Source organism: Semicossyphus pulcher, unplaced genomic scaffold (genome assembly GCF_022749685.1).
Source record: "Semicossyphus pulcher isolate SPU_LCO1_2020_fin unplaced genomic scaffold, fSemPul1.0.p SCAF_3, whole genome shotgun sequence".
NCBI classification, from domain to species: domain Eukaryota; kingdom Metazoa; phylum Chordata; class Actinopteri; order Labriformes; family Labridae; genus Semicossyphus; species Semicossyphus pulcher.
In genome coordinates, this window is record NW_027211704.1 from 24068347 (window position 1) to 24086581 (window position 18235).

An 18235-nucleotide genomic window follows, 5' to 3' on the forward strand; every position below is an offset into this window, starting at 1 on the left:
CTGAAGCTGCAGACTGATAAACGGTCGAGGTAACGTTAATAACACGTTACTTAGCAGTTACTCTTTTCTTAGTAACAAAGACGTTACTTAGTAACAATGACGGCAGTTTTATTAGAAGCTAATTTCTAAAATATGTATTTGGTGGCTAACATGTTACTAGCGTGACTTCTTCACCAAGCCCCTTCACATTATTTGAAGCTGGACCGATGTGGCAGCAAAATAACTGGACAGGTCAAAACAGCGTAATATTTTCACGATACAAAACGGCCTGTGGGCAGAAAACTCACTTTAAAGGTCGTCTACATGCGGTTGGTAGGAGTTTGAGAGGGAGGCAGTTTACCTGAAAGCACAGCCTGCTATCCTCCAGACTGAAGCGATGATGTTGCCGGCGGTCGCCATAACACCGGAAACCTTATACCGGTGTGTAATGTGTAGTAGCAGCCAGAGGGTGGCGCTGTGTACCACACTTTTTCTTCAGATTGCACTTCCTCTCACATACTGCACGGGCACTCTAAACTGTCTGATAAGCATAAATTTACGATTATAATAATGTTAATTAAAAAAAAAAAACATTGTACCAGAGTTATTATAGTTTTGAAATCTTAATTAGTTTTTTATTTAGTCTTTCATTTTATTTTTTGATTTCAGTTTAGTTTTAGTCAGTGAGTTCATAAGTAGTTTTATTTCTATTTTGAGGAATTGACTAGTTTTAGTTTTTATTTAGTTTTCGTGTTAGTTTTAGTTTTTCAGCTATTAAGAGGAGAGCTTTATTTTTTAAAATTTAAAGAAGCTGAAAATGGTAGGATGAAAGGATGCATGACATCAAATACGATTTTCATTAGGCCTTTTTATTAGGCCAGTGTCTCTCGAGAAGTCAAACAGAGCAGGACAAAGTGGTAGCTATAGCAACTAGTGTGAATCGAGGGGGGAAACGAAAACTAAGCTGATTTTACCTGCATTTTACCTTGTTATGTTCATTTCAGTTAACGAAATTATTTTTTCACTGCTAGTTTGAGTTAACTAAAATAACCCTGCCTTGTACAAACCTTTGCTTTAATTGAATCGTCACCAAATGTGATTGACTCAAAAAGCCTGTACAACAAGGACAGTACCTGTTCATGTTTAGGTTATGTAGTGATATAAAATGTATGACACCTTACATAAAATTGTGTAATTTAAGATTTTCACAAGCAAGGATAGTCTTGTATTAACGTACTAGATTGAACAACTGTGTTCAGATCAGGCAGATACATTTGAAGAGCTTTGTGTAGCATTGAGATAGAGTTTTATTTTTTTGTGAATGTAATGACTTCTCATGTGTTATTCAACACAATTGAAATTTCACAATCACGGTATTTCTCACCACTCAAATAGATGTTTATTCATTTACATATTTATATGGTTTAAAACCCAATCTTCAGGATTTTAATCACAGACTACTCTCAGGTCTACACCGCATCTTGTGATTTGTAAGGAGTTAAGAACAATACATACATTTTTCTGTACAATATAATTATATATTTCTTAAACCATTATGATAATACATTAGGAAATAAACAAGGATGAATTTGTGTAGTGCAAAAAAACCTTCACCGTCTCATATCTTTCTAAACTGTCTATATGATACTATGTGAAAGGTTCAGTCATGAGAAATTATGTCTAAAGCAAAGTGTGTACTAAGTCCCACTGATTTCAAATGAATCACAAACAACTGTGGCTATCCTTCATACTGATTCTGTAATGATATATTGTATGTTATGAATAATCCCAAGATCCCAACTTAAATACAGTATGTGATCATTAGTTAAAATAAAATAACAGATAAAAATTAACCTATTTTGTTTTTGACACAGTGATTAAACTTAAATTCTCTTTGCCTCTCAATTCATGCCTGGCTAGGATGGTCAACTGGTTTGTTTGTGTCCCCAAAGTAACACAATTAAACTGTTTATTTCTGGTTTTTCAGCAGTTCATCAATTTGGGTTTTGTACATATTCTTCACGTCTTCGAGGTCCAGTCTCAGCTCCTCTGCTTCTTCTGCTTTTTCTCCGTACATCTGCAGGATTGTGTTGTGCCTCTGCTCCAGATCCTGAAATACAGTCACAAACATTAGAAGAGCCTCAGCAAACAAAGCACATGTCCAGATGAAAGTCTAGAAAAAATGTTTCTCATGAACCATAAAGTCTAATTCCTTAATGAGACGTTACCTTGAGTTGAATTTTCAACTTTGGGATCTCTTTCACCTTCTCATCCATGTCATCGTTTTGATTGGTGAGTCGTACGAGCTCTTCTGCCATCACAGAACGACTCCTCTCTAGACTGGAAATCTCAAGCTGTAACAGCAGGGGCAAAAAAGTTACACCGGCGGCCTTTAAGTGCAGCAGGGAACTGCTATCCCTCTTTTAAATGTAAATCTTGCTGATACATGTTGTATGCTATTTAAATAGGCTATCCAATAAGATTTGGCCAGCCTTCTGTCTGCAGGCAGGTGGTGTTATGCAGCAGAACCATCAAACTTGTGAATAAAGTCTTGGGTAGCTTTATGTGGTTCTGAGTTGCTACCTGCAGCTGTGCGATCTCTCCTTCTCTGAGTTTGAGCTGAGACTGAAGGTTCTCTATGATGCTGGAGCCTCCGGACAGCCTGGCCACCTCGTACAGGTTGGTCCCGCTCATCGACATGGACATGGTCATGGTACCCAGTGAGTGGTCTAAAGAGTCATCCTGTGAGAGAATAAAACTAAGTTGAAGGCTAGTCAAACTACACAAATACATGCATGTACAAACGAATACTAATTCTTAGATTTGAACATTTTCTCCAGTGTGTACCTGGGAAAGACTTGATGTGTGCAGGCCAGCATTGTCTGCCCCACTGATGGAGCTGGAGCGGGACAGGGAGGGTGTGGAGGAGGCTGCAGGCTCTACAGAATAGGTCATGGCCTTTCGTTCCTGGTAGGGTAACAAAAAATTGTCTTAATTAGGGAACAGAAAAAAAACATCTTAACACGTTTGAATTGAGAAAAGTTGATTAAACAATCAGTTATTTTAAGTTATAATAAGTTCTCCTAAACCTTTTCCTTCAGTGCCTCTTGTGCTAAGTAGCATTTCTTCTTCTCTTGCTCCACCTTCATCTTCTCCATTTCTAATTGATTGGTCAGCAGCAGCTGGTGAAGCAAGCAAAAAGACACACATAAACAAGCTGTTCCATGCAGGGTAAGTAAAAGAGTAGGAAATAGCATTATGTCACCTTTTCTTTCTTGGCATCGTCTTGCATCCGATTGTGTTCTCCTCGCAGATTCTCCAGCTCAACATGCTCCCTACGATGAGAGACCAAGCTATAAGTCACAAGCTCAAAAAACAGTATGAAATGCTAAAAACGTGAAATACCCCACTGTTATGCTTGTAATTAAATGAAATCCTGTAATATAAAACATAGTATTATGGTGTGGAAAATAATGACAATCCTCTGTACGGTGTTCCACTGAAGAGGAACCAACAAGTTTTCTTGTTTTATAATTAGATAAAAAGCTTACGAGCCAGCCAGGAGTCGAACCTAGAATCTTCTGATCCGTAGTCAGACGCGTTATCCATTGCGCCACTGGCCCCATAAAACCTCACAGTTCTCTCACAAAAGATAAGCCTGCAGCACAAAGGCCACGTGCATGCATGGCTGCTTCCGTCAGGGGAGGGATTCCCCTCCCCCCGGCCTCTGTCACACACTTTGACTCACAAATGTGTTGTTGTAAAACACCAACACTCTTCAGGAAGCTCAAGCATTACATGAAGAGATACAGGGACTCACTTCTCCTTAACACTTTCTCAAGATGTATGCTAACCAGAAAAACTACTGTCAATAACTTTCACATATCCTCACACGTATCTGTAAATCATGTAGCAAAAGTTAGATATTTAGGGTGAAAATCAAGAGGTAGAAATTGAATGTAGCTTAAGATTCATTGTGTTGTCTACAGTTGTCTACTTTCCAAGTATGTTTTCTTAATAACTAACCACTACTAAATAGTGCTTCTTTATTCCATTGGCATCAAAAAACCATATCATAATTATCATTAAACCAACTACCTTAACCAAGCAGTCACTCTGCTACCCAACCAAATGCATTTCAAATACATAGACAACAGTGTAATTAAAGGTTTTAGCAGGAGGTACCGTATCACTCAACCTTGCAGGCTTGAGTTTTACGTTTTACCTGCTGCTGTCATCCTCCAGTTTCTCTCTCTTGTTCTTCTCAGTGTCCAGCTGTGCCAGGACCCGGGCCTTTTCCTGACGGAGCAGGGAATTCTGGGATTCCAGTGAGGCCAGCTGGGACTTGATGGACAACAGCTCTTCTGTTGCTGATCGCTCCTTCTGTACAGCAACAGCCAGCTGTGCCTGAGCATCAGCTATTTACAGCAGAAAAAGATGTCAAGCTTGTTGTTCAGTTTGTACAGCACTGTATTTTGGTGTTGATTCACACATGCAGTCGAGCTCCTGCCTCTCACCTAGCCTATCAGAGATGTTCTTCTCCAGTTTTTCCCAGGATGCTGTCTGCCCGCCGAGCGAGGCCTGCAAGTTCTCGATCTGTCGCAGCAGGGGCCGTGTCGCAGAGGTTACACTCTGACTGAGTTCCTGGTTCCTGGTCTCTGCCTCCTGTAGTCTCTGTTGAAGACAAGTAAAACATTGTATGCATAAAAATATCCCTGTCAAAACAACATTTTCTTTCACCTCCTGTCAAATAGAGTTAGCTTTGTAGCAAGTAGCATATAATGTTACCTGCTGCAGCTCACTGATCTCCTCCCTCAAATAATCTTCTTTCCTTGCTTGCTGCTGCTCAGCCCTCTGCAGAGCCACTCTCAGGTCAGCCACCTGAACACAACATTAGAAAAAATTAATAAAGGATGACCTGTTATAACGTATTTACTTAATGTCTTATATACAGGAGTAAGCAGGGCAGAAAAGTAAATGAGACAATGATCCAGCTTACTTTCACCTGTTTGCAAAATTAAATGAATTACTGAAAAGGTGTGCACAAAAACACATTTCTAATATTTTTGAGATGCTACATAAGCCACATTGAAATTGTCAAAAGCATGCTGTAAACATTCACCATCGCCCAGCCCTTGTTGTATCCCATGGATAATGATTTCGTTAATGAAAGCAGGTGCAGGTCAACAATGTCGGGGTATTAACTATTTCTGCTAGAGTGAGTGTGTGACAATTCATTACAGGGAAGAGGCTGCACAAAAGCCTACTTTAGTGTTCATGTTAGATTTATGTATACAATGTGAGCTACATGCACAGCAAATATAGTGTCCCTAGGCGTCTACAGCATGAGCCTGTGTTACCTGATCAGCCAAGGCCTCCTGTTGCATCCTGGCCTCCTCTTGAGCCTTCTCAAGAGCCACGCTCAGCTGCCCTTTGGCCCGTATTTCCCTGCTAAGAGCTGCTTCTTCAGCCTCGCTGGCGTTGCTGGCATTCACCTTGTGAAGTTCTGCCAGCTCCCTGATATAAGAGACAGACGATCAAAATGTTGATTCTATAAAAGTGCCAGTCTCCTTTGTAATAACAGTAAAACATTTTATATTGTTGGCTCTGTATCTCAGTAGACTGGATTTGAAATAAAGTAGTTATTATTTAAGTACATAAATGGTTAAAAGTCCTGAACTGATCACCCAATGTACACCATTATAAAGTACATTACATACTTAGCATGTGCTGTGAACTCTGTCACCAATTAAATTATAATAAAAGGTGAAATATGATACAACAGCTGGCTTGTGGGTTAGCATTACAGAAAGAGCTCTACTCATATAGATTTAGTCTGGATGGCAGGGTGTCGGTAGCCTTTTTAACACTGTAGTTCTGTCTCAGCGCCGTAACGAAGCTCTGACCTCATGACACCTTTGTTATTCTACATTGGACTCTGCAACGCCGGCGTAAAGCCGCCCCAGTGTGTGTTTTTAAAAAGCGTTCTGGCGTTGCGGAAGAAAAACATGCGCAAGGTGTAAACAAACAGCGCCGTTACGCTTCTGTTACTACCTCCGAGGCGGCAAGACTTCTCCCCACCATTACGCCTCCGTGCGTTCTACATAGAAGACGGAGCGTAACAGAGGCGTAATAATCCTGCCTTGAACTGGCACTGTAAAAAGGGCTTAAAAGTGGCTTGTGATTACTTGTAAGAGCTGTCCAGAGCAGCCTGGATGCTCCTGTTCTTCTCCTGAAGCTCCTCAGAGTCCATCTGCAGCCGGCTCAGCTCCTTCTCCTGCCGCTCCACCACAGCGTTTAGCTTCTTGATGTTCTCCCTGTGCTGTTTCTCAACCTCCTCCTTCCCATCTAGGACCTAAACACATAAACCAAGGATAGAATTGTAGCCCTGACTTTAATGAACATAGTTTTGGGTTTTTTTATGATCATTGTAACTAACATTTTATAAGCATGAAAAGAAACAAACATATAGTCTTTGAGGAAACAAAATAATGTTTTAGGTTTACATTTAGTAACAATAGTGGTAAACTAATAAAACCAAACATGTACAGATACACATCATTTAAAAGGCTCTTATTTTTCAGCTTCCCCGGACAATATCCAAGGTCAAGGTTTTTCATCATGTTTTTGCCTACATATGCAGTACTGGTATGACATGCTTTTCAGAGGTCTTATACACCACAACAATGTCAACCACAAAATGACTTTGACATGACCCAGCCTACTCCATCTATCATCATGTCAAATCAACCAGTCCTAAAGAAAACTAGCACTGGCAGCAATAACATGGTTCATAGTTGTGTATGTTTGGAGTAATACTCCCATGTCTAATAAGTACGGTTCAAGGGGCTTATTCATTTAAGAGAGGGTGGTGTAGGTGAAAAACAGTGGGATGAAATGCTTCATGATTGTTCATTTTCACTCATTTTCAAATCTAGTCCAATGATTACATCACGTCCTACTTTTGGCAATGATAGACAAAAAAATCAGAGAATGGAAAAAAAAATGTCATTAAAGCCATTATATTCCACCTCCTCACAATATCACATCCTGCCTGGTCAATCTCACTTCATGTGTATAACTTAAGTAATCCTTCTGAGTGGAGACTTTAGACCTCAAATGCTGCTAACTATGGCAATGAAAATGAAGTTGACCTGAGTCTGTCTGTAAACAAAATAACTTGCTTACTTAAGAATTAACCCCTAAAACCAATATAAACAATGTCTCAAACAGAATTTATCATTTAACAATATATATTTGTAATTAAACATGAATTTTGAGTCAAATAACACTAAATGTTAAAACTATGTCAGAAAAAACTAAATTAAAGTAAGATTCTGGATTTTTAAAAGTTACCACCCTGACTACGAATTGCATCGAAAGTATTTAAAACAGTCATTTTACAAAGGCAGGGTATAAATTCTTTCCATTCTTAGAGATAGTTTTTTTTTTCACATCTGACCTGCTGCAGTTGCCTGAGCTCGTCGTCCTGCTCCTTTATTTTCCTCTGTTGCTTGGTGATCTTGGCGTCACTGTCCTTCTCCTTCACACGTAGTTTCTTGATGATGTTGCTGTGCTGCAGCTGCTGCTTGGACAGCTTTTCACCTTAAAGTGAAAGTAAAAAACTGATATTGAGAGGAAACCCATTATGTCTCTGAACAATTATTAATTTACAAGGAATAAAGTCAGCCGCTGATTTTTAAACACTCCACACTCTATTCCATCTGACTGAGGTATGCATCATTTCTTCAGCCCTAATAAATAATTGACTACAACCTTGATGTTATAGTGGTACTTAAGAAACTTCTTATGACAAAACCAACTGGGTGGGTTGTTAGAGGTGAAGAATAACAGTCTGCTACATAAATGTACCTTCTTCCAGCAGGCCTCTGATCTGCTCCTCCTTCTCTCTGATGAGCTCCATTGTATCACTGGAGTTGAGTCTTGTAGAAAGCTCTTCCCGCAAGCCCTTAATTTCCTGATGCACAGAACAATGTCAACTTTGACAGCCACACTTTAGACACTGTTCAATTTTGGAGTTTGCCATCGAAACAGAAATATGTAGATGTAAAAGGTTATACTGTATCATTATACATATAACAGTATAAGTACACTCTTGGATGACTAATGTGAGTTACCTTCTTGGCTATGTCTCTTTCTTTGCAGGCAAGCTGAGCCTTCCTCTCTGTGTCCGCTATGCGCTGGGTGAACTCATCCTTTAAGGACTGCACAGTGGAGCTCTCCTCCTTCAGGGTTACCACTTCACTGAAGGATGAACAGACTGATCAGTGTGAGAGCTAACTGTCAAAATGTATGCAGGCTCAAGGCCATAAAGCACAAGTAGCTTATTTTAAGCTTCAGACATTACAGTTACTTTAACATCACTAAAACATTTCAGCAATGTGTACATAAAGGTAATGTAGCTTAATTTAATAGCTCAACATATTCATGATATTTATTATAGTCATAGCAACAACATATGACATTGTGAACCATGCACTTACTCTTTGAGATTGTCACACTCCTCCTCCAGCCTGGCCTTGTCTTTACTGACTGAAAGCAGCTGGGACTCTCTCTTCTCAAGGCGTCCTGACAACTCATCAATGACCTACAACATGTCCACAGGATTTTTTTTTTGTTTACAAGTGCAGAAAAGCCGTGTGCTGTAATGCTGCTAAAATATACCATGAGATATTACAAGTTGCCTTTGTCAAATAATAAAACATGTCAGACTAAAGAGGGAGAGGCTGATTTTTGACTAACTTCTTTGAACAAAAAACATGACAAGTTCAAAGCTACTTAAAAATGCACTTGTGTCCAACAGCCGTCAATCACATGACAAAGTTTGGATTAAAGTTATCAGAAAGGAAAAACACTGTTGCTCCGGACTACAAGCTTGGACGCATTTGCAAAATGACATGGAAATACCGATGTGGATCACATGAATCTCATGGACATGACAGTCTAGTAAAGCTATAGCTACTTCTGTTTTGCATTCTAAGGAAGGCTATGCAAAGCACTGAGTTTCTTTATTGATGTATAAATGTTGCTTTGTTATTAGTGCAAGAAGTGCAAATTATTATTGAATGAGTGACTTACTAGTGCTTAGATAAAGAGCTAATTTTCAACAAGCATTTGCTTGTCAAAGTGTTGTGGCAAAGGCGTAAAACACCTTACAATACTGGAGGTAATCAATGCAGCTGTATAAACTCATGTATAATAAAACAAAATGAAACAAATTACCGGTATGTATAATATCGAAATAAAACAAATTTTAAAACATGAGCAGCTAAGTAAGAAAAAAATACCAATTGCTACCTTTTGAAGCTCCAAAATCTGAACTGTTGAGAAACTTTTCATCTCTTCTGTGATTGGTGGAGTAATCTGTTCTTCAGCCGTGGAGGTGGGATCAGACAATGTGACATTAGCCTCTGATTCCTGTTCTGTCAACTCTTCCGGCTGCTCACTATTAACAGGGGTCGCACTTCGTCCACTCTCTTCCATCTCATCCACCGACTGCTCCCTCATTGTTTCAGTGAAACCCTCCTCCTCCTCCTCCTCCTCCTCGTGCTCCTTTTCTACCTTCTCCACCACACTATCTTCCTGCTTCTGACACACAGCTGACGATACCGTTAAAGCAGGGCCCGCAGTGACAGACGCTAGTGTCCGACTGCCGGGGATCTCATCATCTGAGTTAACCTCACTGACACTCCGGCTATCCAATGATTGCACACTGAATGAATCTATGCGCTCAAATGCATCTGAGGAGGAGCCGCAGCTCTCTGTGAGTTTGGAGTAGTCCTCCAGACGGGGGAAGTCTCCGCAGGTGGAGGCAGTGAGAAGCTGGAAGGAGCCCTGCATTAGGTGAAGGCCAGCCTTGCTCTCACCTGTTTCTTGTCTTGAGCTGGCTGAGCTCTCACTCAACACTGATTCATGGTCCAGCACTTCAATGTCACTGGTTGTGGAGGTTCCTGAGGAGAAAGCACTGACTGGAGGAGAGGGGGTATCATTTTGACGGTCTTCCACCTTTGAGTCTTTATGCTCTATAAGTACTTCCTTAGAGGGAGGGGAGGGCGACGGATCAGAAGGAGTAGAGCTCTTAGTTTCAGAAGTGACAGCAGAAGGTTCAGAGGAATCTGTGGTGTCCTGCTCAATCTCGTGATCTGTTGTAGTTTGCGACTGCTCTGTTTTTAAGTCTTCAGAAACTGTTGAGCTGTCATCTGTTTTTACATCACTTGTTGTGATGTCAGTGTTACAAGGATGATCACTGGACGAGTAAGCAGGAGAAACAGGCTCCAGGAGGATAGTGTCTGCATAAGGTACCGCTGGTGACAGCTCAGCTGTCTGGCTCTCAGCAGCCGTATCATCCTCAAGACTCTCATCAGCAGATAGTGACGTTTCAGTCTCCACTTCTGTTTGGACCACAGCCTCGTTGTTCTTCTTTTTCTTCTCCTGAGGCCGCCTTTGGGACTTAGCAGGGGGTACAGAAACTACCTGGGTTTGAGGGACACCTTGAACTTCTCCAGGGGGCAGAAAGGCACTGAAAAAGTTTTCGGATTCATCTACAACTGTGCGTGTGACAGGAGTCGTGATGGCCTCAGAAGAGGGAGGAAGAGTGGTGGTCTTTTCCTCGGGTGGTGCTTCCCACTGTGTCATTCCCCATCCTCCACTTAATGACAGCTTTTCAGGTAATGTAACATCTATCAGAAAACAAAATGGCACCATTTGTAACATTTGTTCAGAAACATTGTATGTGAGCATTAGCTGTTTACACCCTATGACACATTACTTACCATTATAGGGCATTACAACAGTGTCACCCCACTGGTCCTCTTCTTTGATGTCCAGGACCCGGTCGATTGACTTCTGAGCTGTTGTTAAAGCTTGTTTAGCAAAGCTGGACAAGTGAGATGTGTTAAACCAACTCATGTTGCCCGTCAGGCTAGCTAGCGATCACCAGGTTCAGGAAAGGTTGCACGGCTCTTAACGGAGAACTTAACAGTCACTTCAACCGTCTCGGCATTTTTTAATGTCAAGATAACCTGGTGCACTGAATTTCGCAATTTTAATTGTCTTCTGTCCAGAGAAGCTTTGTTGACAGCAAGCTAGCACTTGGCCAAGCTGCAAGTTAGCCAACGCATAACGTCCGTGTTAAAGGTACATCAATCCCAGATAGTTACAGCTCGCGAACTCAAAATCTCACCTCCTCTACACGTCAGTCATGTAGAAATACAGGAACATCTAACACCGTAGCTACACCATTAAAGCAAAGCAAATTTCCATGGTTAATCCACGCTTTTTTCGGCTCCTTTGGTCGGCCGTCATCGTTTGTTTTGGTCGCTCTCAACTTGAAGCAGCTAGCATTAGCCTGCTCGCTACTTCCTGTCCACGTAGCACCATGACGTCAAGATCCAGTCTGACTGGGCCTGAATGCTGCGAGACAGCCCAGTCAGCAGAGTGAAATCCTCCACTGGCCTACATTTATATTTATGTTCTGCCAAATATAAAACAAACAACATAATTGCAATACGTGCATATTATAAGCTCAATATTACTGTAAGCCTGTTTTCTTTCTAGATATAAACCACTACCTTAAAATATGCCCAGTCTGTACTGTTACATGTAACCAAAGCAAGGGGGATCTCATCCAGCAACTCCTCTCAATCCTACATACTAAACTTAACTTGTAAGGAGTTTTTTTCACTGGTTATGAAACAGGCTGAAATTAATTCTGATTACTCTATATGACCTACAAAAGCAAACCAGACCATGCAACAAGATCGATTATTGGTAAAAATTTAAAGTGAGTGATACATATGATACATATATATTTTTTGTTAAAGACCACCACTTAAGCATGTGCAGGACAAAATCAGCAAAGAGATAAGAGGTACGGCTTGGTCCACAGGCAGCGCCAAAATCAACACAAACCGAAAGTTCCTCACAGGAGCTTTAAGTGAATGAATATTACTTCACACTCCAACAAATGGAACAGAACCAGTAAAGGAAACAGAAACATTGTTACAAAAAGATTTTATTCCAGTTAACACATCATTATCAGTGCGTTGATTGCCACATCAGTGTTTACTGCAACTTAAAAACTGTGTTGGAATAAATAAATATTCAAGATATCCCAAACCAAAACAAGTACAGAGTAATACTTTTCAGATGACTAATGCTTGTCTCTTTGTTTGCAGCACCTTAGGTTGTAGTGCAGATAAAACATTAATGCAGAAATCTGTAACATTTGCAGAAAATGTACCACCAAAACACAACAGGTTATGAACTATGATTTGGCTTTTCAGTGCAAAACATTAACTGTAGTAAATGAGTACATTTTAGCAAAAAAACAAAGCTACAATAATTTACACTATGACCTCATACATTGTAAACGTTTCTCGTTATTATGCCGCTTTTAAATATCCTGTATCAAGTCATAGTTGGCCAAGTAACAAGAATGACATCAGCTGGCTGTGGGAGCGTTTGAGTTTTTCCTATGAGGTGAAGCAGAGTCTGAACAACATGGTCTGAGGTGTGGTTGCATCAGCAACAGCTAGCTCTTGTCCGTCAGACAGCCCAAGCTCTGGAAAAAAACATGAATCATAACACAAGTGAGTAAGCAAATTAAGTGTTTTCACCCAACAAATTCTGAGTGTAGGCAATTCTTCTTCTAGCAAGTAAACAAATAATGGCCCTCACCTTTCAGGGTTTTGGACAGATTTGGCCGCGTCCTCTGTTCAATTGAAGCGACAGACTGTAACACAAAAACAGGTGAAAGTTAGCTCATATCAAAACTTGCATGATTGCCTAAATTCATCAGGACACATCTCAGACTCACATTACTATGCCCTACGAAATTAATAAAATTGACGAATTGATTACCTGTAAATATAAGGTTTTGTTCTTTCCTTCCACTGTTGCTGTTATAGCAGGTGATTTCATTTGTCTGGGAAAAAAAATAATAATAAAATATATATATAAATATATATAAGCATAACTTAAGACAATTTTATACTATAGTTTTAGTAAGAAATCTTAATAAACAAGGCAAACATACAGGGAGGCACTCTCAATCAAGTAGTCCAACACTTCTTGGAGTTTGGACGATGGAGAAAAGTTCAAGTTGATAGGTACTTGGCTGCAGGCTGAACAATTTTCCTGTATCAGAAGTGCAAATACACATAAGGCAACTTAATAACTGCTGCAAACAGGACCTGCCAAATGAAATTCAGGGACAAACCTTCCGTTCTGCTTCAAAAGTGTAGGTGTACAGGCCGTCGACATCATTGAACACCATGTAATTATTCAGAGGTATATAGGCACTGCAAATGCAAATAGTAATATAATAAGAAACAGTGACACTCATGCGTGGTTGATACACATCTTCACTTTGTGCATTATGGTAGAGCATGCAAACTCACCTTGATGCTATTTTGAAAACTTCAGTGGCACAAGCAGCTAGGTCAAATAAACAAAGAAAACTGTTAAGTCCTGGTTGACTTCTCTGTTTACATGAAGTCAATATACTCAGTGTTGTGTGTAAAGGATTAACTCTTTTACAGCAGGGCTTAAAAAAAAAAAGGCATTAGGTTCACAGGTCTTCACTAAAGCACCTTCATGTTCATTTAATTTTAGCTACTTACCAGCTATGACAGCATTTGTAGATGCTACTGCTGGAATTATTCTCTTTACAACACCTGCAACATATAAAAAGGAATTAGAAAATATAGGTGTAACCTGCTTCCAAAAAAGGACATTTGAAGAAAAGAAAATATATAAATCGGCTAATCAGAGCAGTAAATGAGACTTTTTTGTTGCAATGTTTAAACATTTTTCTTGCACAAAAAAAATAAGGTCAGTCTAAGACACCAAACTTTAAAAAATGATTTGCATAGTAACAGTTAGCCGTTGTGTTTTATGTACTTTGGCTCGTCTCCCAGCCAAGCTCTAAGAAAAGAAGCTGTGTGTTGGTGGTGACAGATAAGTGTGCTGTGTGTGCTCACCCTGTGTTAGTCTGTATGTGACTCCTGTTATGTTGAACTCTGCTGCCCTCTCCAGAGATCTCTGGTACACCCACTGGATGTGCTCTGGGTCATCCCCATCCAGGACCACACCATCTAATCCACACACAAACACAAAGTTTACTTAGATCTTGTAAAACGGGGCGGGTGCTTTTAAGCCTCAAGTCATATTTAAGGATAATTCTAAACAAGTTCAACAGAAATATTAAAAACTTAAATGTGTGATTTCAAACCTCCAAAGGGCGTCTCTTTGGGCCACAGCAGCATCCGGACATACTCAATGCAATGTTCAGGCAAACGAGGCATGGAGGCTATTGTACACATGGGGAAGTTTACCTACAAAGGTAGATGTATTTCAGCAACAACAAACAGACTAAGAAATGTTTCTGTAATACCACAAAGTTTGGGTTGTAAACGTAAACATAACAAAAAAGCTGCCTCACCTGAGGGGGGTAAAGCTCAAGGGTGCAGTCAATGCAGGCAGACATGCCAGGGAGAATGACTCTGGCATTGCCTTTAAAGCCTTCTGTCCCACCATCAATAAGAGGAATAATGGATCCTGGGTCCAAGACACCGTCCTCATACACCAGCAAAGACAGCTGTGCAGAAGAAAGCCAGATTGATTGGGTTTGATTGCATGAAACAGGTTCCTTTTACAACAACATTGTGCAACTTTACCACTTTTAGATGCAAGCATTGTGCAATGAAAAGTCAACAGAAAAGGCTAAAGAGAAAAAAAGGACTGTGAAAGTGTTGCAGTAAAGAGGAATAACTTACCAGCATACCATTCATCCACCTCCTGGCGACTATAGAGTCCAGTCCACAGACAATTATGTGGAATTCTAGATGAAAACAGAAAGATGAATAAATTCAATTTTACAAAAACATAATAATATGCATTAGAGAGCTGCAAAATGGAACGCAGTATCATTTACTTTTTATTATTGACTTTGTGAGAGGTAAGCGTGGGAATGGATTGCTATGAACTTTTAAGTCAGTGAACCAGTCATCTCCACAATAACCAGCAAATTTAAAGGAAAATTACATTTTGACTCTTACAAGGGTGAGTCACAAGGGTGTGTCTCTGTGTCCGATAGTCCTGATGATACTTACGTCTGTAGAATGTTTCATCTAAATCTTGAATTTTCTTAAAATGTCTGCATAAGTCATTAAGGAAAAGTTCATGTTTCAACAGTTCACACACCTGTAAGTGTATATGTCTACATGTTTAAATTCTGATTTTTAATACAGGTATTAGCTGAATGCAACACTTTTAATCACATGTATTGTATTTTAGGCACTATCAATTTCCTAACAAGCATGAAAAACTTTGCAATAATTGGTTATTAAAAGGATACGGGACCACACAGCATCCAGGTATGCGACTGTTAATAAAATCGGCTGCAACTTCCGCCTTGGGCCGACCTACATCTTTTGGCCTGTTTCACATTATATACACATGAAAAGAACATGCTTGCTTCAGACATTAAAATAACTGATTATACAGGTCTGAAATTTACAAAGTAATAATTAATTGATTCTACTGACCTGAATAGGAACTGACGATTCAGGTTTGAAACATCAATGGTGTCCATGTCGACAACATGGATGTTACGAAAGCCTGATAAAGCCTAAGCAAGAACATAAAGAAAATAACTCAACAAACTGTTTGCCCTTTATTAAAGCACAAACTATGCCAAATAAATGTTCATAATAATAGTGAATAGTGATCATACCAGGTCTTTTAGCAGCTCACATCCCAGACCACCAGCACCAATGACCAGAATTCTGCAGGTTTCTAACAGAAACTGCAGGGACTGTGTTGAGAGGTGATAGAGACACATAACGTTAGAGAAAAATACAAGACCACAGATAAAATGACAAAATAAAAGCTTGCATCATTACACTCTCTGTAACTGTTACCTCTGTGCTTGGTTCAAAGTCAGGATGCGTAAAGGGCCCCGACCTTTCCAGAAACTTTTTGACATGGTTCCATCGGCCCTCCCACTCACAGGTTCGTCCACTGTATCCATCAACCACCATCCTGAAAACAACAATTCATTCATTTAGGATGTATCATCATGAGCATCTATGATAATCTCTTAGTATTTAATGTCAGATGGCATGCATATTACTATATGATTTTATACTACACAAAAACCAGTATAAGTGAGCAAAATCATGCAAAAAAAAACATGTAAACTGAATGTGTTCATCATGCAATAACCTAAGAGGTGGTAGAAATTTCAAAGTAGTTCCTCAAACATTCACTTGTGTTTTAATGTCTGCCCTGTATATCACGGTCTGCTCTAACACATGTAACACTTTGATGTTTAATCATACCTTGAAAACATAGTAAAACTGCATATTCTGACAGGTGGGCGTTACTGACCCTCTGGTATTGGACTCAACTATACTCTCCTGCCTGGACAGCTCCCTGTGGCTAGGCTAGGCTAACAGCTAGCTTGTCAACAGAGAGAAGGTAAAGTAAAGACCTCCACCTTTGCATAGAGGGGAATGATACCACAAAGGCTTTACTGTAAAGACGTGGTAGCTACTCAATACCAACTGCTCAGTATTTTGGTCCTTAGCATAGCTGTCTGTGTACTGTTAGCAACCACTGTTAGGTTAGCTTCTCCAGCTAGCTGACGTTAACCTTCCTCCTGTCACCTCAAACCTTCCGCCAGTTCTAGCAATTCATCACTAACTTCTCAGTCAGCTCCACTACTCTCCTTCTTTTCTTCTCCCTAAAAAGAGAGAATAAAAGAAGGTTTCATTCATGCTGTGCTTTCTTAAGTTAATGAGATTTGAAAGCATCTTTCGGGCAGTTAATGACTGTTTCTTTCTTGTTTCTTCGGCAGCTACTTACGGCTCATCCGTGTCCGCCATGTTTGACTACTAATCTGCCTTCAAATGCCGACGTTAGCAGTAGTAAAAACAAAGACTCTCAGGCAATAACATCAAAACGCACCTAAGTTCAGCGGTATATTCAGACGACTTTTTCATTCGAGGTCAACAGAAATGATATTGCTTGCACATATGGCCTGAAATATATAAGAGGCACGTTAGGTAAATAACAGTTAACTTTATAGCTTCATTTAATTTCAAGATTTCCGATAGTTTTGAATGCAGCATTGTCAACAGTCCACATTCAATATACCTCAAATACACCACAGATCCAACAGGTGGCAGCATTTACCCTTAATTCTTTTTTAATGACCCAAACGTACATAACACCCATATATCATTATTTCTGTCCACTTGTCAATGGTCAAAGAGCGTATTTAAATCGATTGTCAAAATGTTGGCCCCTATTCATGCAACTTCAGTTTCCTCTTTGTAAAACATTGCAAGCAGTAAATTTAACAATGGCAAAGAGAGTTAAATAGACTCCACTAGTAATTACCTGTTAATTGCTTTGCTCTGTATGGCTCAGCCCTAAAATTTTAACAGTAATCTATAAAACCAGTTAACAGTCAATGAGAGACAGAATGAGGCAGAATGGCCCATTTAAGTGAAATAAAACTTCAAGCCTTTTAATGTTTCAGGAGCCGAAATTGATCAAACTTTCTCGAATGGCCTGTGTGCAAAATGAACTGAAGCAATAACTCAGTCTTTCAAATTATTTACAGTATTTCTCCTTATGTTATTATTATAATGATGTGCTTCACTAACAAAATGAGGAAAAACAACAGCTTAAAATGGCATAATAATTATGTTACAGATTTATAGATTTGAGCCGCTTTCATTGTAAATTGCTACACGAGGCACTTAGCATGAATAAGACATTAAACTGAGATCATGTAATTAAGTTTAACGACTTTACTAGTAAGAACGTCTCCCTCAAGTATCTGATTTACTGTGTCCACGTTGTACTAATGAATCTTGGTGTTTAATCTCTCATTATAGGATGATTAATAAACCTGGGCCGGCCTTCTTTGCATTTTAAGAGACATGCCTGCGGCCACATGAACATAATTAATCCATCTGTCTGACACGCCTCTTATATTAAAGGAAATGTGGTGGAGATACCTTTGGCAGAGGTCACCAAAGATGTGCTTAATATGTGCACTGATATCTCAAATTATTGGATGCTGTGTGTATGTGTGAGGAATATGGAGAGTGGATATGCAATATGAGATTTTTTCCTTAGTTTTGGTGATCTGAATGGTTTGATGGAGCATCAAGATTTTTTTTCTTCTGATTTTTAATGAGATGTTCCATGTGACAGCCTC

At 39.6% G+C, this 18235-nt stretch overlaps 2 protein-coding genes and 1 non-coding gene across 6 annotated transcripts; all 3 read right to left on the reverse strand.

Annotated features, from left to right (window-relative positions):
- Positions 1 to 1355: 1355 nt before the first annotated feature.
- Positions 1356 to 11321, reverse strand: tmf1 (TATA element modulatory factor 1). The gene is made up of 17 exons (XM_069678914.1): positions 10773 to 11321; positions 9298 to 10679; positions 8484 to 8587; positions 8118 to 8244; positions 7852 to 7957; positions 7442 to 7584; positions 6168 to 6334; positions 5340 to 5496; positions 4768 to 4860; positions 4497 to 4653; positions 4205 to 4397; positions 3245 to 3314; positions 3069 to 3161; positions 2827 to 2946; positions 2563 to 2721; positions 2208 to 2333; positions 1356 to 2089 (listed from the first exon to the last, which is right to left on the reverse strand). Exons 1-17 carry the CDS (start codon positions 10906 to 10908, stop codon positions 1949 to 1951), a joined length of 3474 nt encoding a protein of 1157 aa, XP_069535015.1. The 5' UTR covers positions 10909 to 11321; the 3' UTR covers positions 1356 to 1948.
- trnar-acg (transfer RNA arginine (anticodon ACG)) lies at positions 3530 to 3602 on the reverse strand. Its single transcript has one exon. It is a non-coding gene; the product is annotated as a tRNA-Arg (tRNA).
- A 676-nt stretch (positions 11322 to 11997) lies between the features above and the next one.
- On the reverse strand, positions 11998 to 17022 carry uba3 (ubiquitin-like modifier activating enzyme 3). 4 transcript variants are annotated; one of them, XM_069678252.1, is made up of 18 exons: positions 16870 to 16889; positions 16709 to 16747; positions 15924 to 16044; positions 15737 to 15817; positions 15549 to 15631; positions 15359 to 15439; positions 15114 to 15157; positions 14778 to 14842; positions 14444 to 14599; positions 14234 to 14336; positions 13983 to 14096; positions 13623 to 13676; positions 13401 to 13437; positions 13220 to 13301; positions 13037 to 13137; positions 12862 to 12925; positions 12679 to 12733; positions 11998 to 12562 (listed from the first exon to the last, which is right to left on the reverse strand). In XM_069678252.1, exons 1-18 carry the CDS (start codon positions 16887 to 16889, stop codon positions 12474 to 12476), a joined length of 1389 nt encoding a protein of 462 aa, XP_069534353.1. In that variant the 3' UTR covers positions 11998 to 12473. The 4 variants fall into 4 exon arrangements, with proteins under 4 accessions (XP_069534353.1, XP_069534354.1, XP_069534355.1 ...); XM_069678253.1 differs by lacking the exons at positions 16709 to 16747; positions 16870 to 16889 and adding an exon at positions 16972 to 17022; XM_069678254.1 differs by lacking the exon at positions 16709 to 16747.
- Between the last annotated feature and the right edge of the window lie 1213 nt (positions 17023 to 18235).